At 40.1% G+C, this 21,280-nt stretch overlaps 1 protein-coding gene across 1 annotated transcript; it reads left to right on the top strand.

Annotated features, from left to right (window-relative positions):
* The first annotated feature begins 15 nt into the window (after positions 1 to 15).
* On the top strand, positions 16 to 20,870 carry LOC146461846 (protein zer-1 homolog). Its single transcript, XM_085086259.1, has 19 exons — positions 16 to 801; positions 2,958 to 3,190; positions 4,967 to 5,088; positions 5,503 to 5,649; positions 5,921 to 5,979; positions 6,707 to 6,778; positions 7,434 to 7,488; positions 9,443 to 9,496; positions 9,864 to 9,974; positions 11,228 to 11,278; positions 11,630 to 11,671; positions 11,794 to 11,845; positions 12,759 to 12,829; positions 13,155 to 13,202; positions 13,522 to 13,583; positions 14,770 to 14,911; positions 15,346 to 15,398; positions 16,573 to 16,670; positions 17,496 to 20,870. Exons 1-19 carry the CDS (start codon positions 161 to 163, stop codon positions 17,648 to 17,650), a joined length of 2,268 nt encoding a protein of 755 aa, XP_084942385.1. The 5' UTR covers positions 16 to 160; the 3' UTR covers positions 17,651 to 20,870.
* Positions 20,871 to 21,280: the final 410 nt, after the last annotated feature.

The raw sequence follows: 21,280 nt of genomic DNA, 5'->3' as shown, positions 1-21,280 counted from the left end.
GAGTGGACCTGGGGAAAACTCTTCATGGTTTGTACCTTATTTTGGACCTTGAAAAAAGTGAAAGCGCTATGCGAGCGTTCAGTTTCGTTCGCCTGTGAGTTCCTGTGTACAAACAGGTGTGTTAATGTTGTGAAGGGAAGACTTTACTTTATTGTCAGTGATGACAAAAGACGAACTAGCACACGGTACTGTTTCCTCTCTGCTGGAAATATGTTTGAAGTCATCTTTGAAGTACCTCGAATCAGCCCAGTTGCCAAAGAACGAAAACATTTTCCTACCAGAAGATATCTGCGAAGCACTTATATGTAAAAAGTTAAAGACGGGAAACTGCGACGATGATTTTATTGCCACTTTCTTCGCTGATGTGCGTACAAGTCGTATGACCAAGGCTCATCTTAGCAGTTCAACCGTGACAGACGCAGGAATTGAAATGATCGCTTCTCATCCACTTCGAGAAGTCGACATCTCAAAATGCTCTACGTTGTCAGAAAGATCCGTCCAATTCTTGGTCAAATGTAAAGACACTTTGATTTCCTTGAACATGTCTCATTGCCGCCAAATTAACTCGTATAGAGGCCTGCAACATTTAACCAAACTTAAGAATTTGGATGTTTCTCGGACATTCATAGATCAGAGGGAGTTCGAGTGCCTGTCAACATTGGTCCATCTCAGACGATTGGTTGTGAGCGGAACGGACATAAGAGCTCTGGAGCCCATAAAAAGCATGCCATCGCTGACTACGCTTGATTTATCCAACTGTCGCTCCATTGAAAGTATTGAACCCTTGGAGACTACAAAGGGGTACATGATATATTTTGAATTATTGTTAAAGCCTGCCGCACACTTGAGGAAAGAGCTGAGAAAACTGTCTCGTGAGGCGATTAGCTCAGCTGTTTCCTCACGTGTGCGGTTGAGTTTTCGTGAGTTTTTCGCCTCGCAAGGCTGTGAGGAAAATATCTGTCGAGTTTGATATTTGAGATTTCGCCTCGCCAGGCGAAATTCTCACAAAAACACAACCGCACACTTGAGGAAACAGCTCAGCTTTTTGCCCCGCAGTGCCTCACAGGGCAGTTTGCTTAGTTCTTTCCTCAAGTGTGCGGCAGGCTTAACTTATAAGAATGATTAAGGGCTGTTTGCATGTCCAGTGTTAAAAACTGATTCATTCAGCAAACTCAATAAACAATTGTTTTATTACTGACAATTGTTTTATTACTAACAATTGTTTTATTACTGAAGCCGATTAATGGGTTCAGTGTAATAAAACACAGTCAAATCAAAGAAATCCTACAATTTTTTGTTTGATTGTGTTTGATTTCCATTACCCAATCAAACCAAGAGAGGGAGGTGGCTTTGCCAAGTGGTTAGAGGCACAGACTTCTAGTCCAGAGGTCCTGGGTTGAAGTCCTCCCTCTGACCGCCAGACATTTATTTCATGGCAATCCCTTGTTCAAATCCATGCCCACTCTTTGTCAATGTATAGCCAACTGGTAAGCCTCCATGCCAGTTGAGATTCTCAAAAAAGGGTTATGTTACATTTGTAGTAGTTCCTTCAATCATTTACAGTGTCCCTAAAAGGACATTTTCGCTATGGCATCATTTTACTACAACTTCCAAAATCCTTCTGGTTTTCGTTTTCTCATGCTAATCAGAGCTATTGTTCTTTGCTGTCCACTGGGATTACAAATTTGAATTTGGAAAGGAAAACGAAATGAATTCTGGTAGTTGTAGTAAAATGATGCCATCATGAAAATGGCCTATTAGCACTGCCATGCTAAACACAATGATAACATTAGGCACTCAGTCATTCAAAATATAGATGTTTTCACAAAGTTTTGCCTTGGCATCTGCTAAACAACCAGAAAAAATCACCTGCTTAGCAGACAGCTGTAGATTTTATTGCCAAGTAGGGGTGGGGTAATGTGACAATGAATGATCTAACTATATAGATTGTCAAATAAGGGTTGGTTAATGTTATAATGAATGACCTACTAGATTACATCACAGCAGTATAATATCTCAGCATGCAACAAGAATTCACCATGCCACATCTATTTTCAATGGAATACTATCAGACACTGAACATATATTTTAATTCAGGTGAACCTAGTCTAACATGTCATGTTAGAAAACTGAAACTTTGTGAGTGTTTAAATTTGCATACAATTACTAAACCCAATCAAACTCGATGAGATAATTTTTCATTATTAGGGCTTTGTCTCTCATATGACTGTTACTCCAAACATTCGAACACAATATAGACCGTCAAGCTAAGTGCTCTGAAAATGTTCACTTGCAGTCATTTACATATCCATTACTTTGAACTGAACAGAACTGTACTTTCAGGTAAATTTCAATGTTAGAGTGCTTGGTTGAGGAATTGTTGATATTATAATCTGCCAAAACATTTCACACCAAGTGGTGACAAGTTTTTATCTCTGTAGCAATCAGTAGTGGACTCAGCACTACATGGTGTAAATTCAGCACATGTTCTCGCAGAGGTTCTCATCTGCCACTTATAACCCCCCCCCCCACCCCCCTCCCCCACTTATAACCCCTCCCGGGTAAAGACACATTCACCTGTAAACCAAAAAATACATCTGATTATAAGCCTCCCCCTCCCCCCCAGATATAATCCCCCCTTCAGTTTCATTCGTGTTGTTAGTTTTAATTTTGTTCTAAATATAATTTGACCTTTTAGAGCTTAATTAAAAACCAGTAAATGAAAAAATATTTCAATCATCACTGCTATAGCTCGTTTCGAAAGGTTCATTTTTTTTATTCCAGTTATAAGCCCCCTCGGATTTAAGCTCCTCCATTTATAAGCCCATCTAAACCCCTTACGAAGTTGTATAAGCCCAGGGCTTATAAGTGGCAGTTTATGGTATTTACTCACTCCCCAGGGATAAAAATGGCTCTGTGATTTTCTCAGTAACTTACAAGGTTTGTTTTTCTTTCAGGACCCTGTGTTGGTTGTCTTTGTACAACTGTAGAAAATTGGTATCATCAGGAGAGACAATAGAGTCGTTAAAAAAACTGACACAGCTGCAGCACCTTGACTTATCAACGGATGATCTAGATGAACCCACAAGGTTTGGATCATTTTTGGCTTGGTCAATGCCCCTTGTAAATGAGGAAGTCCTGGAAGAGTTACTGTCATGTCTTCCAAATTTAACATCATTGGACATTTCAGGTTAGTTAGCCAGGCCGAGCATCAGTGCCCTCCTTCTTCCTTCTTCCGATCCCCAATACTTAACATGGAGTTGATCAGTGTTATCCTGGAGACGGGGGGGGGGGGGGGGGGTAGGGGTACTCCCTTTAATGGACTATACGAAGAGGTTACAGATACCAATCCTTAACTTATTTCTTTTGTTCACAGCCACCAATGCTTCACTTGACTTGGTTCAGTCTGATTTACAAAAGAAATGAGTTGAATGTTGTCTGTTTCTTTTTGTGTAGGTTATTATTATTACTTTGGGTTTTTTAGATAATGTGCTCAAATGGTTATCGTCTGGTTGGTCTCAATCTGTCATAATAGATAACACAACATCCAGTCTGCGCCATCTGGAATATGGTGTTCCTGGGAGTCTGTACTAGGACCTTTTTTGTTTACTCTCCATGCTGCGCCATTACAGGATATAGTCTTCGCTCATAATCTCGACAGTATGTTTTATGCAGATGACTCGCAAATGCATATTTTACCATCAACCCTAATGATCAATCACATTTATTAACCACCCTCTGATGATGTGTGGACAATGTTACAGCATGGAACACTCACAATAAGTTACTGTGCAATCCTGTTGCTTGGTGATTCTACTGTACATCTAGTGGACCGACTATGTAACCTCGGTGTTATAATGGATAAGGAACTCAATCTTAGCCACCACATCACTTAAATGTGCAAGAGAGCTACGTTGTCGCAACAATCAATTGATGTCCTGAGGGAATACCTGTCCTTTTTCTACCTGAAAATGTCAATTAATGCATTTGCTGTGTCGTATTTGGATTACTGTATAGTCTACATAGCTTAGTACCTAAGCAAGTGATTGATAAGCTTCAATGTATTCAGAATTCTCCAGCATGCCTGATCTTGGGGATAAGAGGATCTGAACTTATACAGGGCTGTCAACTCTCCTGGATAATCCGCGAGTTTCCATATTTTGAACCGTATCTCCCGGTCTCCAGATTTAGGTCTGTAATCTTCAGATTTTGAGCTGTTTATTCTGGTCTCCAGATTTATGTCTGTAATATCCCCGATGATTGACGAACTTTACTATTTGTCGTAGACTCGACTTTCGGACAAGCGTTGTTCCTGGTAGTGTTTAATGTACTCCCCCCACTGAACCCGTGAATTTGGCCTTGATGCGACGCCTCTGTAAGGCGCTTTGTTATTGCTTGCCGGGGAAGTCATATTCTCCATATTTGAAGACATGTGAGGTTGACAGCCCTGCTTATAACTCCAGTCTCTGGGAGTTGAGAGATCTTAATTGGCTTCTGGTTGAAGCATACATTGTTTTTAAAGTACTGCTCTTAACTATTCATGAACAGCTCCTAGCCATCTGGCCTCTCTTATTACTACATCTCAACCAACCCATATGCTGTACTCATCCAGTCTTTCTCTACTTTCAAAAAGTTCTAACAGCCAAGACAGTAACTTACCTACTCACTTATATTTTATTCCTTTATTTATTTATTTTATCCACATTTATATCTTTTTGCATTTTTACTGTAATTTTACAACCAGTATTGTTAACGCATTGAGATTTTTTGAACACGCCACGTAAGAACCTTATTATCGTTATTGCCGTTTTAATGATAAATTAAAATTTGGCCTACTAATATTGTCTTTAAAGATAGATTTTTGGATTTTAAGTTCTAGTCATTACTTATGCCTTGCTTTCAACTGAGCCCTTCAGTCATTTATATGCAATATTATCCTAAATGAAACTTTCCACTTTTCTACCAGGCAATGCAAAGTTCAAGTTTGAACACTTTAAACTGGTCGATCAACACCTTAAACGGAAGCTTCATTTTCTGGGATTGTTCCTCACAGATATGTGTCAGTATCCAGAAATTCCTGCAGATGAGGTTAGTGAAATCTGAGTGACCCTATTTACCTTCAAATGTGTTGAAAAGTTTCAAAATTTGTTTTTCTACAGTTAGAACTGAGGCAAAATTAAAAGGTTTTAGGAAATAAAATTGTGAATATCTCATCCTTCAATAATTTAGATACGATGTGCATTTTCCAATATGCTCTTTCCCAATAATAATATGTTGTTAATGAGTTCATACATTTGAATATTTGGGCATCATACCTTAGCACCTTATAGGTAAGCTAGATTGCAATAAGAGATCACATGACAGACAGTATAAATTTATGATCTATTAAAAAATTAGCTAATATTGGTGACTTTATAAATGGCTGATCATTAAGCATGTAGAAAACAAGTCAAAAGCAAGAATTTTGTTGTTGATGTAATTGATCACTTAAAATATTTACAGGTGTCTGGAACTGCAAATTTAAAGCAGATCACGCTATCAATGAAGCTATATGAGAACAGACCTACAAGTCTCACCACGGCATTGCAAGAACTGTTTCACATCACCAGAGAAAGAGATCTGGACCTGAATGTAAACTTGATATGTGATGTAAGTTCCAGCAACTGAATCTCATGATGAATGCATGTAGTGCTTGAAAGATAAATAAACAAAATGTATTTCGTGACAGCAGTTGAATTTTCAAATGAGGCTATGGCTGAGTGAATACAATTTTCAATTTAATGTAAATAATTTCAATAATTCATGCAAGATTAATTAATAAGTTACCCTTTATTCCAAATAAAAAGTGGAAGACATTTAGTATTTTGATTGTAGCTCTTTTGATACAGTTCATTTAATGGGTTAATTTTTTTTTCAACAGCTTGTGTTGGGGGCCATGGAAAATCATCCCTCAGAAAAGAAAATTCAGCTGGCGGGAAGGTAAACTTTTTAGCCTCCACAGTTGATCATGACTTCATATCTTTTAGTTTTAAAAATATAATCATTCTATGTGGTATTCTCTTTGGGTTTATAATATTTATATACACAGTGCTCAAATATGTTTTACTTGACATCCAGATACATGTACTTCTAGATTCATGTTTTTCCTTGGTTAGACCTCCTTTTTTGTGAGTGCAAATGAAAATGTCATACATTCATATAATTTGACCCTATGTTAATAATAATGAAACCAATAAGCCCTTCCACACAAAATGGCTGCCATTTTTATTTGGGGCAAGCAGTGTTTGTAAGAGAATTTGATTAGAAATATCTTCCATGTGATTCAATTTCAAAGACATTCAACTAGCAAATTGAGGCTATATCAGTCACATAATTGGCCTTGAACTTTTCCATATATATTTTTTCTCTAATTTTTTTTCCTGTAGACTTAACAGAGGCATCTTTCGAAAAATAAATTGTTCACTTTTCATGGAAACTACACTTTTCAAATTTGGTGGGAGAAATCGTTTGCCAAGCACCTTGAATTGTCCAAATTTGAATGTACCTTTGAAATTATTCTGTGTCATTGGATTGTGATGTAGACATTGTATTTTGCACCTTGTTTTACCACCAATTCAAAGGGATGGCGAAATTGGATGAAAGCGCATACTAGTCTCGAAATTGTACACAAATACAAATTTTCAAAGAAAAATAATTTCCATTTTAGTGCTTCCCTCTATCACCTATCAAGAGATGATGACGATAATCCCCAGTGGCAGCTGTCTACAGAATTAAAAAGGTAAATTTTTAACAATTATTATTGGACAAGGTTGAGCAAAATATCGCGATTTGCCAGTGGTGAGCAGATCAAGAATTGATCTGCTTGCCACTGTCAATCATTATTAGTGGCTGAGGCAAATAACTGATCTGCCAGACACTGACAAATCATGATATTTGGCAATAACCGAGTTCAATGATTGTTTTTATTATTTGATCACCGAGTTTGTTTTTCATAATTTTGATCAACTAAAGATGTCAAATCACTCACTGACAGCCACTTTAATACAGTAGCATGGTTTCAATTATGTATGAGCAGAATATTATTTGCAGCAAAACACAGTTGGACAGTATATTTGCACATGAGCAGACCATTATATTATTTTGTAGGGAGTTACTTGCAGGTCATGTAGTTTGCTTTTGGCCTATGAAAAGGAAGAAAAAATGCATCAAATGATAATAAAAATTATGCTTGTTATCAGGCATGCTTACATGCCATAGACAGAGTTATCGTTAAGGATAGTGCCTGGAATACTGAGTAGTATTTTTGCACAGTTTATGACTGTGCGTGAAAAGAAGATCTTAGCAAGGGCTATTGGAATCCAGCCCCTAAAACAGGCAGCACATGGAAATGACTGGTAATATTAAACAAATTATTTTGATTTAATTTCTCTCAGACGTGTCATTGAAGCTACTCTAAAAGCCATGGAACACCATGTTTCTGAATCGCAGGTACACCCAAGAATTTATTTGTCTAATAAAATATTTACAATAGACCCAGGGGTGAGGGGAGGGTACTCATTTTTAAAAGCGATAGGGGGGGGGGCTAGGGTGAGTGAGAAGGATTTTTGTTGAAACTCATGATTGCTGACCTCAGTATGTTTGTGTATCTTAACATTTTGCCTTGGCCAGTCAGTATTTTTGTGGTTAGTGAAAACCTGGTAGGTGTTATTACTTGGGCTTCCCACGGGGAGACCAAGTTGAAAATTGCCCTTCGTTTTTTTTTTTCCTCATTCAGTCACAAATCGCCGTCTGGGCCTTAAAACGCATGCGTAGGTAATCTTGTCGCTGCATGGGTTTGCAAGGGTCAGACATTTATTTAGTCGCCGATTTTCGCGTTCTCTGAAGGAAAACAACTTTTGGAAGTAGTACATCGAAAGAAGAACTACTAAGGAATACTCAACAGTTTCGACAGCGGAAATCCGAGAAATAACGGCGAAGAAACTGTGCTTCGAGTACAAATTGTTGTTTTATCCAGGCGACGAGTTAGCGGAGCGCGGACATCTCAAATCCTTATTGAGGCCACAGACTTTCTAGGAGATTTTTGAGTACTTCTGGGAATTCAACGAAAAATTACAGGTTTGATTGTGAATTTGTACTGAAATACTATCCTAATTGACCGATTCTTTATATTCTGAACAGTTTTTGCGAAAATTTGAAAAACATGCCACGCACGGGTTGATAAATTTGCTTCGAAATGGACTGGTAGTTCTTCAAATCGCTTCCACGTCTCTCATTTGGCATTTAGAATTATAAGCGTTTCTTTCTTGGGCGTAAACAAAGACTTTTCTGAATAAATTTTTCCTTTAGGAAAGCATTCTGTCTGTTTTTCTTTTTAATTTAATTGACAAAACGTGACAACTGCGTAATCTTGCGTAAACAAACACATGCACTCGAGACGGATCAAATTTTGCCTATGTAACGCGGGACAAATTTCATCGATTAATGGGTTAACGATACTGACAAAGAGAAATTCCCACGAAACACCAATTTCAATCAGAATTCCCTTTTTTCAAAAAACAAAAACTTTTGCGAGGGTAGGGGGGGTGGGGGGGGGGGGGATGAAGCCAACACAAGATATCCCTGCCCGCTTTGCTAAATCCTGTTGGCCAGATAGATGCAAATTTAGACCAGGAATATACATTGCTTACAATATACTTGCTTGTACTAAGCTTGGGCTGTAAAACAATCGACAAATGACAACTGAGATTTTATCACGTCAACTTTCTGGCGTTTACAGCTGGATATGCCAGGAAAGAAGCCCAAGTTCTCGCACATATGCGTCTTGTTTCAGGTTTAGATTATTCACTATTTTGTCCAGTATTGTAATGATTAGTGAGTCTGTAAGGGGATCATTTGGAGTTTAAAAGAACATCAATTGGACATTTTTGGATATAATTAAAAGACAGGGTAATTTGCGGGTTGGTTTTGACACAAGGTGATTTTTAGGGGGAGGGGGGTCTTAAAAGTCAAAATTTTAGAAGCAAAGTATGAAGCCAAACTGGAATTTCCTGGGGGGACAGGGGGTGCAAAACAAAAACCTTCCATGGGGGAAGTATGGATACGTTTTGGAACTGTACAATATTTCCTGAAGGAATAGCCCACTTTGAAAAAGAGTGATGGCCTGGGTCGAGAGTAGCTGCCCAAGCGATTGTGGGAAGGTTTGGGGGGACGTTGGCTATTATCTTCGCATTTTTGCGTCCCCCCAAACAATCCCACAATCACTTGGGCAGTTACTCTCGACCCAGGCCATCACTCATTTTCAAAGTGGGCTATTGCAGGCCACATGCAAGAATTGAGCTAAAACAACAAAAAGTGATCAATCTGAAATGAGAGTTGTAGGTCGGTTTTGCACTGAGCCTTTTAATTTTATTGTATTTTAATGACATAATTTTGTTTCTTTCAGTTGCAGAAGAATTGCTGCCTAACTCTATGCAACTTTAGAATTCCAAGTGAAATGGTAAACAGTGATTTTTATTTATTTAAGCCTATTTGTTTGCAGTTAAAGGAATTAAATGCTATGTAAACAAAATAAAAAGTGTGATAAATTTACTGAAAAGTTTTCACACTCGTTTTGAACATGTGGTGTTCTCAACTTAGGCATTCTTGTGGTGTTTGTGTTAAGCTCAAGAGTTTGACTTGCAGATCTGTGACTATAAAAGAGTTCACTTTAAAGATTTGACTATAAAGGAATTAAATGTTATGTAAACAAAATAAAAAGTGTGATAAATTTACTGAAAAGTTTTCACACTAGTTTTGAACATGTGGTGTTCTTAACTTAGGCATTCTTGTGGTGTTTGGGTTAAGCTCAAGAGTTTGACTTGCAGATATGTGACTATAAAAGAGTTGTTGAACTGTTGCTGAGAGCGGCACTGGTACACAAAGACGACTTCATACAAAGAATTGCCATAGGACTGTGTAATCTGCTGGTGTGTCAGGTAAGAATCAAATATGAGATTAATTTTGCCTATCTCTAAATACCAGTAAATCTCACTATAAAAATCTCCACAGTTGCTCTGTCCTTGCTGGTTGAGAATTGAGCTTTATGTCTGCTGTGTTAGACCATTTATTTATTATTTTTATTTTTTATTTATTTTTTTATTTTTTTTACGGCAGGGGAGAGGCTAATGTAAAACTCAGGGAATGAAGATCCCTTTAAAGGGGACGTATCATGGGGTTTTTGACCTCTTTTGTTAAAAATGGTGAAATAAGACCTTCACTTTGCTACAAAATAATTCTAGAACAATGAGAGGAGAAAAATCAACTCAATTCTTGACAGGAACGACTCGTGATTTGTTGTAGCGCATTTTGCAATGAGTAACATAATTGGAAACAAAAGTACGAGAACTTGAAAAACATTAGCCTAACATTTTTCAAGTTTCAATCCATTCCGAACTCTGTCTCTGGCCAGAGGCACTAATCAACAGTTTTCTTGCACTGGGGTGATAATTTATAACAAACCTAGACAACTATTTTTTTTTTGATTCTGTTGTCAAACAAACATTTTTGGGTTTTGAAATGACATCAAATTTTCGTGATACTTCCCCTCCAATTTTTTTAGCAGTTTTTTATTTGGGGGCAGGGCTTTCACTGGTGTGGATTTCTGTTACACTTGTCTCTAGGTTCTCGCATCTTCTTTTCTGCCTCCTGCCTCTGCGTACTTCTTATTTTGCAGAATTTTACACAATGTTGCAACATTTTGTCCTATTTTACCTGCTTTCCACCACCTTGGAAATAAATCAATAAAATAAATTCTATCATCTCATCGTAGATGATGGGATTATGATGTTTTTGCACAGACTGAGTTAACAATATCTATGAAACCTAAGAAAAACTCATTTACAATCCTGAAACAGACTGAGCCATTACAAATTCTACTGCCAAATACTAAGTTACATAGTTCAGAATCAATATCAAAGAAAAAGGACTAATCAAGAAAGGGAATGTCATTAAAATATGTATTCCATAAGAAAAACCAATCAAAAAGAGGTACTAGAGTCACGCCATATCCTCTCAAATCCTGTTTTCCATAAATTTTTTACCCCCTCCCCTCCCACTTAGTTTTATTTTTTGTAGTCAGTCAATTCAATCAATCAATCATTTCTATTTTCACATGTTTATACCAGAGTCACCCAAAGTGCTTGATCAAGACTGACAATAGTTTAATTTATTTTGCATTCAACTCTTCTAGGTGCAAGATTCTCAGAAAATTGTGGTTGGTAGAGATCTGCAAGGAGTTGAGGTAAGTAGATCATCATAATTTTAAACTTGAGCTAAAATACTGGTATATCCTACTGTAATATGTTGGAAACTTACCTGGTAAATGATCGGCAGAGTCTGCAGCTTACAAACAAAGATGCAAACTGTCTATACATTAAGGTACAGCACAGCTTCCCAAAGCCACTGCTTAATCTTTGGGTATAAACCACCCAAATGTTTGCAATCGTCATGTAGGCTTACAATGTCTTCTCTTTTTTTAGGGATAAGGGTTGGGGGGTGGTGGTGAGGCGGGGACAAAGCCACCAGTGTTGAAGGGTCGGTGAAAGGACTGTTCCTTCCAAATTCACCTTTCTGAACAATTTGTGTCTTCCAGAAAATCCTAATTGTCATGCGGTGCAAGATGGGGAGTAACCCGGTAATGTATGCATGTGTTGAACATTTGCTTTATTAGTTAAACTTCCAAAAATGTTAATACGACACCACTGTCTCTGTTCTATTATGGTGGAAGAAATGCTCATTCCAGCGTGTGTATTTTAGGCAGAAGGTGGAGTTCTGGAGTGCTGTTGGAGTGCATTATGGAACGTTACTGGTAAGAGAACAAAGAACAAGGCAACAGTTAATTAACCCTGTAACTCCTAACAGTGATCAGCATCAAATTTCTCCTTGTAATATCAATGCTTATTCAACCAATGAGGCCATGAGAATTAAGGATATGATCACCCAATGTGAATTTTCTTGATATTTCAATGGCTTCTTGGGGACAAAAAGGGGAATTTGTTCTCGGATATTAGGGTTTAAAGGGTTTAAAAACGCTTCTATGGCTTATATTTTTCAACCATATTCTCGTCTGGTTCAGGAGGTATTATTTCCATTTACCTTGGCAAATAATTCCCTGACGGGGGAGGAGACACATCCATACAAAGCCGTGGCAACAAGAGCGGTTTTCTACTTACACAGGCCATGCAATTTTTCCAAGCTGCCGGCGATTGGTGAAAATTGCACAAGTAGCCTCCCTTGCACATGTGAAAGGGAACAGAGTGCAGTGAGAGGTTAGGAGATCATCCGAACTTTTATCATTGCCTTGGGAGGTGGGGGGCGGGGGAGGGGGGTGTTCTTTGACCTTTGGGGTGAGGTTGTGCGGTTGGGATTCTGAAACCTTTTCTCTATACTAGACCATGTTCATCAGGATTTTCAGTATTATTCTGGACTAGACATCCAAAGTCCCTACCTTATAGCTGACCCTATCCCAGAGCAGAGTCGTTATTTCTCCAGAACATCTATCACTGTCGCAGTCCAGGTCACAATATTATTGCAACAGCCTTATGGAAAAAAAAAGAAAATGTTTCTGTTTCTAAACTATAAAACAGATTTATAAATAGATTTAAAAATCAGCTGACTGTCAGTAACATGACAACGGACGGAATGACAAAGTGACAAACTTCTGTTTAAGTAGGCAAGCCTTTATCTGTAAACTGCACGTTTTAATTTCTTTTTCTTTTTAGACGAGACTCCCGAAAACTGCGCCTTGTTTATAGATAACGGTGGTTTGGATCTGTTTATGGAATGTAAAACGGTGAGTCATCAGTGTAATATACAACAGCTGTTGTCAGTTCCATCGTTTTGTAATTTAGCCTGTGAAGCAAGCGTTTGCGTGGAGGTTTCTGCACTAAAAAGCCCATTTCCTTCTTCTGGATGCGCACGAAATGGGGCCCATTACGTGCGCATCCAGAACAAGGAAATCGGCTTGTTATTGCAGAAACCTCCACGGAAACGCTTGCCGCACTTTGACTTCGCTCTTCCTGGAACATTGCTGTTACACGGACTCCCCCGCCACCCTCAAATCACCACTCAAAGCACTCCTACGCGGGTTAAAAAAAGTTTGTTCTGTTGTTTTTCAGAAGCTAGATGGTCAGCGGGATCTGGTGCGCAACATGTTGGGACTTATGGTAATTTGATTTCGCATTCCGTTGTTCAGCGCTCCTCTTCTGTGCCTTGTTTCACTCCGAAAGGGCCTGGCCCCAGTTGTTCAAACAGCGGATAACTTTATCTAGCGGATAAGTGCTATCCAGCAAATAAAATGTATTGGTTGGAGTACATTTTGTCCAGTGGATAGAATTATTTGCTCTTTGAACAACCGGGGTCAAGTGTATTGCGCTTTCTCCGGGAGTGCAATTACCCAACTTTTTGTGGACTTTCAAATGCAGTTTGCCTAACATCTGAAGATATATTTCTTTTGACGCTGTCTTATTTTGTTTCTGTTTTCAGGGTAATGTGGCAGAAGTGCCTGGACTGAGATCAAAGCTCGTGACGTTGGCGCATGTGTTCTAGTAAGTTGAACCGCGTGTTGTTCCTCTAAGATAGCTGGCCGCGACGAAAGTCAGCGCAAATTTAGAAAATGTCAACTTGTGTGCACAGACATACCTTGGATGGCCAAACGGAATTGAGGGCAGAGACGAGTTAGACGCAAATTGTACGCAAATGGAGCCTTACATATGCAGCACAACCAAAAACAACAAAAAAACAACAAAATAATACGAAGACCAACTAGCCAACTGGTCATCCAACTTTCGAACTGTTCAACTGGTCTGCCTACTGACCCACTGGTGTAGACAACTGATTAACTTGTCTAGCCCGCCTTGCAGTAGGGAATTTTTAACCATGTTATTTTCAGTTGGAATTATTTGTCTCAAATGTTTGAATGCTCGGCTCCACTAGTAAAGAGATTACGGTGGCCAACATTATTTTCAAGTCCGTGTGGAAGTTTGTGCACGCAAGTTGCGTTTACAAAGATGCAAAGTCTTTTTTCACGCCATTTGATCAGAGCGTAACAAAGAATAGTATTTCCAAAAGGGGAAGTATCATGGGGTTTTTGGTGTCTTTTGTTAAAAATGATGAAATAAGACCTTCAATCAGAATGACGAGAGAAAAGAAATCAACTCAATTCTTAAAAGGAACAGCTCGTGATCTGTTCTAGCGCATTTTGGAAACAAAAATGCGAGAATTTGGAAAACACTAGCCTAACCAGTTTTTCAAGTTTCAATCCATACTGGCCTACTCTGTCTCTGGCCAGGGCCCGGGGGCCAGGGGCACTAATAGACAGTTTTAAATATTGCACTGGGGCCGGTTCCTGGAAGGAGGAATAAACTATACCAGGTATAACAGTTATTCCAGGGATAAATCTGCTATTCTAGGAATACAGAATTTATTCCGGGGATAAAGGTATTCCTGGAAGAAGACACATTTATCTCTGGAATAGAGTTATTACACCTTTCAGGAACCGGCCCCTGGGGTGATAATTTATAACAAACTTGGCAATTACTTCTTTGTTTCTGCTGACAGACAAACATTTTTGGGTTTTGAAATGACAGCAAGTTTGCGTGATACTTCCCCTTTAATGTTCTTTCATTATAATATATCTTGTTACTGCTTATAAGGTTTACATCCGCAAACGTCGTTAATGGCACCTTGCGGTTCATTTGTGTCTAAGAGTAAAGTTGTTGTTGTTATTTCCAGTGATCTACTGCTGACTGACAACGATCATTCGGAACTGGAAGTGACTTACAATGCTGGAGGTATCATAAGTCACCTGGCATTCGACGGACCAAGCAACTGGACAAACACAGAGGTGTCACGTGACCAAGCGCTACAAAGACTGGTGAGATGTGTCACGTGACTTGTTTGCTTAGCTGCGACAACTGCCATAAAATCAAAACAAAGTTATCACGTAAGCGATAATGAACTAAGTTAAACTCGAAGCAAAATTACGCAACTGGTGGAAAATACAGCCTGTTTCAAGGGTGGGAAAAGCATGTAACATGTAACTGGCGATAAGCGCGGGAAAACATGCAATGTAGCAAAGCGCGGGAAAGCATGCAACCGGGTAAACCCAAGTTGCGACTGGTTTGCCCTTGTGAAAGGTTTGTTCGTTTTATTATTTAAAACAATACAAAGTATTCTTTGACCATAAAGCTATTATGGAGCTGAGCAAACGCGAAATAAACTGCAATAAACAAAACTCTATTATTTGATTCGTGGTGGGGATAACAAACATGTTTCCTGCGTTAACCATACAATGTTTTTCTCCTTTAGGAAGAGACGATTGAGAAGTGGGACATAAAAGCGCACCGCCAAATGAGCTACCGGTAAGATTAAAGAACCTCCGTTCCGCGAAATCCCTACACTCGCGGGAACCAAGCTATAAGCCTGGTGCGCAGACGGTTTTTGGCGATTGTCACATATTAGGGAGCTTAAGCACAGACGTTCATGAGCCACGGACGGCAGCCGGAAGTCGAATGTTTCCTTTTTTGGCGTGGTTTTGCTCCTTACTACGGACAGGAAAAGCTCTTGTTGATGACTGTGGCTTGACGTTACAAACGCGATGGCGTGAAAACGCTCCATAAAGGGAAAAATTCTATTTCCGGTTGTGGTCCGTGGCTCTTACGTCTGTGCTTAAGTTCCCTAAAAATTCTTTCGTCTGGAAGGAGCATGTGATAAGAAGGCTGCCGATTGGGTGGTTTGGATAAATACGGCGACCGTCTGTGAAACAGCTGAATACGTGTCCAGTGACTCCCTTTGAGTGCTTTTCATTTGAGTATCGTAAAACCAAAACCAAAGTAATTACTCTGGCCATTGACGGCATGCGTAAACAGCGTAATGAACCAATCAGACAAGCAAACACATGAAACCGGCACCCAGCGCGGGAAAACGAGTGCGAGAATGCACGATTGATTTTGCTTTTGCTTCTGATTGGTTGAGAGATAATGGCGCGAGTTTTGCCAACCAATCACAGAGCGAAGTAAAGCAAAACCAAAGCAAACGCGAATTACCTTCGACACTCGATTGAAAACCTTTCTAACTAAAGGAATAAGATTGAAAGAAACAGTAAATCATATTTTGTTGGGGGAGGAATGCGTGACGAGCCCAAAATGTGTCTGGGTAGAAGGCTAAAATTGTTGGAACATATTCGTTTATAATCGTGTCTCCCCTCCGTCTCCCCCCTGGCAATTTGGTTGGAAAGTTTCATCAAAAGGTGGGAAGTCACTGGTTCGCTCCACAATCCAGCATTGAAAAGTGGTGGGAGGGGAGGCTGTACTAACGCCTTTTGTCACTGATTGAAGCTAATCAAGGAGCAACCTCGTTCCCAGGTTCTATCCTCTTCGCGTCCCTGAGAGACCCTGGGAACGAAGTTGACCAGGGAGCCAATAGCTACCGAGTTTAGAAGATCATCATGTTCCCTGATCGACCTACAAATAATCCACAACTGTCAATTTTAATTGTTTAATGACAGGCGTTCATTTTCTTTTTCTTTTCTTTTAGCTCGTTTGCTCCAATATTAAAGTTGATATCCGGTTGTGACGTAACTGCTATTCACCACTGGGCCACCTGGGCATTGGCTAACCTGTGCAACGTTGACGGTAAGTTGGTAGCCTGTGGTGATTCACAATACACTAGTTATAATATTCCTCTATTACCATGGAACGAAACCCACAAAAAGTAGTAGGGAAGAGCGAGCGAAGAGAAAGTACTGACGCGTGAAACCACGGACGCGAGAAAAACAAGAAAAGGATTTCGTCGCTTTTTGCTGGGTTTTCTCTGCGGTCCTTGGGAAAGATTACGCGGGAAAACACTACCTTCGAAGATAGTGCAACGTGCGTTGCGAGGATCACGAACGGCGCAATCTTCCAGCAGTCTTTCACCTTCGCTGCTTGCCGCCGAAGTCAGTACTGTCTTGGGTAAGAGTGTATTCTTTTATTTTTTACACATACTTCAGTGCTAATTACACATTTACTTAACTGTATATTTTTCGTTCGTCCGCATGAGGCCCTTACCGTTGAGAGGAAAAAAAAACCCTTGCTGTTGTGCAGACGTTATCGTAAAGCAATCTTCCTTTATTATCCATTGCTGTAGTTTTCTTGGTCGCGCAACGTTTTTGATCTGTTAGTACTGTAAAACAGTCCGCATTTTTCGCACTGGTTGGTCGTGAAAACGCGCGGGAACTAAACTCAGTCTCAAGCGAGCGAGGAAATAGGGCGTGTGAGGCGCGCGCGCGAGAATTGACGCGTTCGGCGATTCGCACTTCGCGAATGCGCGCTTTCGGCAATTCGCGTCTCTCTCCGTGAACTTCAAAAGACAAATGGACTGTTTTGCAGTCCGTAATACCGTTAGGGAAGAGACCCGTTAGCATAACAGCTTGGAAGTAGCTGTTTATTCATACAACGCCTTTCTTTCCTTTATTTCAGCCGAGAAATACTGCAAACTTGTGCGTGACGAAGGTGGTGTCAGCCTGTTACAGGGCCTCACAGAGAACCCTCGAACGTCCACACGAGTGAGGGAACTCGCTCAGATAACCCTGGATAAGTGCCGCCACAGTCAGGCGGAAAACACTTTGGTATAATTTAAGGAACAGTCCTCAGCTGAGAGTAAAATAGAGAAGTAAATGCTTTTATATGAACAAGGGAAGATGAAAATGACAAAGTACGTCCTCCATGCGTGTCCCGTTTCACAGCCAGCGAAGTTTAGTGAATTGAACTTGACCTGCTCAGGGACGTGACTACAGAAAAGGTTTATTGGTAACGGTGCCGCTTAGAATGGAAGCGCGTTTTTTAAAACAGTTTTCTTTCTGTTTTACTCCACTTTACGCCAACCGACACAGCCGGCGTCTTGCAAAGCGCTGGAATTACCAGTGGTCAACGTAACTGAGATTATTACCCAAATCTGCGTACATCGGGTCGCTTTTCATTAGTCTAGGCTGTGCATAGTCTCCCTCGCAGCCGTTCTGTCTCGTCACGCAACGCTCCTCCGCACAAGAGGAGCGTTGCGTGACGAGACAGAACGGCTGCGAGGGAGACTACGCTGTGCATGGCCTTTTAACAATGTATACTTTGATGGCAAAATATTAACTGTTGGCTGTTGCTGACCCAGAAAACAACGGGTCACTTGTGCAATAGGATTTGCATGGAAGATATACCCTGTTAACTTTGTCCACTCTTGACTTGAATTATTTAGACTTTGAGCGGCTGTTAACACTTTAAGCCCTGCAGTAATGACCAGGTTCTGTTTTCTCTTTATGATGTCTTTACTTGACCGGACAAGTAAGTCATGAGAATAACAGAAATGATCGACAAACATCAAATGGGGCGATGTTCCAACCAATAGAGAAAGAAATTAAGGAAGGTGGTTAGGAGAATATGTATGTTGATACTGGTACTTTAATAAAAGGCAGCAAGTCACATGTTGTGTTGGCGTTTCCAGGATAAGTCGCCGTAAGAGAGGCCAGGAGAACTTCTGAGAGTCTTCTCCACTCCTCTTCGGTTACCAACGAACACCCTTAAATTTCCCGGCCAAGATTTTACGACATAAGGCGAACTCACAAACGACGACCGGGAAACGCCGCCACGGTTCGGTGACGACTTCACGGAGCGTGATTTAAGAGTTTTCTGTTGAAAATAATTCTCTAAATTTCAACTTGGTTATGATTGTCTTATTTATTAATAGAACGGTTTGCATTAAGTGTTGAAAGTAATTTTGGTTTGTTTTGTTCCCGCCTTGCTGTACTTTGTGATAACTTATACGAAAGAACCTTGCTTCTCAGCCAGTTGCTAGTTTTTCCGCGCTTGGCATCGGTAACGTGTATTTGCTTTGCGTGGTGATTGGTTCATTGTTTCGTTTGGATCTTTTGTGATTGGCTGGAGTGGTTGTTTTGGTTACCGCTAAAAGTGTTGAAGTGCATTTTGGACAAATCTTGTATACTCAGCAGTTTCAGTGTTGTTTAAAGACGCAATTCTCCCAAGGAGATTTATAGGACACCAGAAGCTCATGTCCAGGGTCATGGGCTCATGTAGGAAACACAAGATAACACCGATTGATTGGTTGGTTGGTTGGTTGGTTGGTTGGTTGGTTGGTTGGTTGGTTGGTTGGTTGGTTGGTTGGTTGGTTGATTGATTGATTGATTGATTGATTGATTGATTGATTGATTGATTGATTGATTGATTGATTGATTTTGTCAAGTGCCAAATAACGGGTATTGGTTTGTTGATCAATTCACGGGTTGTATGGCACGCAAACGCACTTTTAGAGGCGCGGTGGTCTCGTCAGTCAAATTAGCAGGGAGTCAATAACTTTGATTTGGGGCCGGGAAACATTCTTTTTTTTTGGGGGGGGGGGGGGCTGGTAACATGCCTCGGGGTACTTTTTTTTTTCGAACGGATTGTTTGTGGTGTAGTAGCTATGTAAATATATGGTATATTAATAGTACATAGCATATGCTACGATGCTAACAATTATTTCACGAGCGCGCGTTGGATATGAGATGATAGATAGCCAATGAGGCGCGTAACGCCGAGTTGGCGATAATCATCTCACATCCAACAAGCGTGAGTGGAATAATTGTTTTATTAAAAACAAACAAGTAATATTGGTAGGCCTTGCTGATTTCCTTTTCAAGAGCAACCAGAAAACAATTTATGGTCGCTACTTCTCGGGCATGGTATAATGGCTCATATACCATGGCCGCTAACCCAATCAAAACCCTGGAATTGCATTTAACAATGATCCAGTTTTTAATAATAGTCATTATATAACCACCACCAGCTTATTTCCTCGCCCTTCGCCTGTCATTGGACAAATCAGGTCACGAGGAGCAAGAATTTGACGAGGATGATATACCCCCTCTGATTTCATATCTGTCACCCGATTTTATTGATAAGAGCAAAACAAAGAAAGAAAGTCACATTTTTCTGTCTTAGCACAGTGTAATAAAATCGAGTAAACTAGTTAACGACTCGTGGAAACTGAAAACCCATGACCCCATTTCTGCAAATGTAGTCTAGATAAGGTATAGTACTTGAGAGTGTTTCTTGCCTTTATAACTTATGTGAACGCAAGAATTGACTTCTGTAAACAAACTTAATGCAAGTGTTCGTCTTCCTCTCCATGTCACAAATTTGAGACTGGCCTCTTGCCATGTGGAGAGAGAACTGAAGGAAGACGGCCTAACCCGAATACGGTTTAAAACTAAGGCTGAGTTCGACTTGGCTGCATCCTGGAAGAGGGATAAACGGAATTCACTTGTCCCCTGGCGCCAAGATGGCGCGTAGGGCCTCATAATAAATAATAATAGTAAGAAGAATAAACGGAATAGCGTGCAGATAGTACGTTTTTAAACTGGGTTGTTTTATTAACTTGTGTAATTGGTTGACAAAACTCGCGCCACTTTCTCGGCCAATAAGAAGCAAAACCGAAACCAATCGTGACTTGATGGCAGACGGCGTTTTCCCGCGCTTGGCGGAAATGAAATGATCACCAAAGATAGATTGTCAACAAATTCTTCAAACTAGTACCTTAAGAAATACTTGGAGAACATTGAGAATGTACGCGTTGATATTGTTTCTTAAATGAAAAGCTTATTTAATGCGCATAGGAGCCATCGAAAACACTTGCTACAGAAACGTAATTTAGTGGCTCAAAATTCCTGATTGTAGTGATGCTTTTGATAGCAATCCATCTACGTATTCTTATTCCGGGTCGGAGCCAGTCGAACTCAGGCTAGATAGGAGCGATTGTACTGTTAAAGATATTATAACGACAAATAAAATGTACACGATAAAGATAACAAATGAGTTTGAGTCGTAGATTGCGCAGCGAACGCCCAAAAATGTGCTGTAAGCAATCGTGACTGCCACGTTCATGTCATTTAAAGGAGTTGTTTGAGCGCCAGAGGAGTCAAAGTTCTTGGAAACTAATCGCATGTGACGTGGTCATTTCGCGTGGGTACTGTCTTGATCTCCGCGCAAGGCCTTGTAGCTTCCAACGCAATCGAAACTGCGTGGGAAAAGCGCCCTTTGGGCTCAGTGACGTCACCGTTCAAAGTAGAGCCGTAGGGAACGCCCCGGGCTATCTTGATTAACTTTGAATGCCTTGAATAAATCGAAATGAAAACATTTTTCTCTTACCACCTAAACTGCTTGCGTGGACCAGGGCTCGTAATTTGCGCCAGAAATATTCACTTTAGGGCCAAATCTGCTAG

The sequence above is a fragment of the Pavona decussata genome, unplaced genomic scaffold (genome assembly GCF_977016875.1).
Source record: "Pavona decussata unplaced genomic scaffold, jaPavDecu1.1 SCAFFOLD_193, whole genome shotgun sequence".
NCBI classification, from domain to species: domain Eukaryota; kingdom Metazoa; phylum Cnidaria; class Anthozoa; order Scleractinia; family Agariciidae; genus Pavona; species Pavona decussata.
This window is presented reverse-complemented; position numbering and strand designations above follow the sequence as displayed.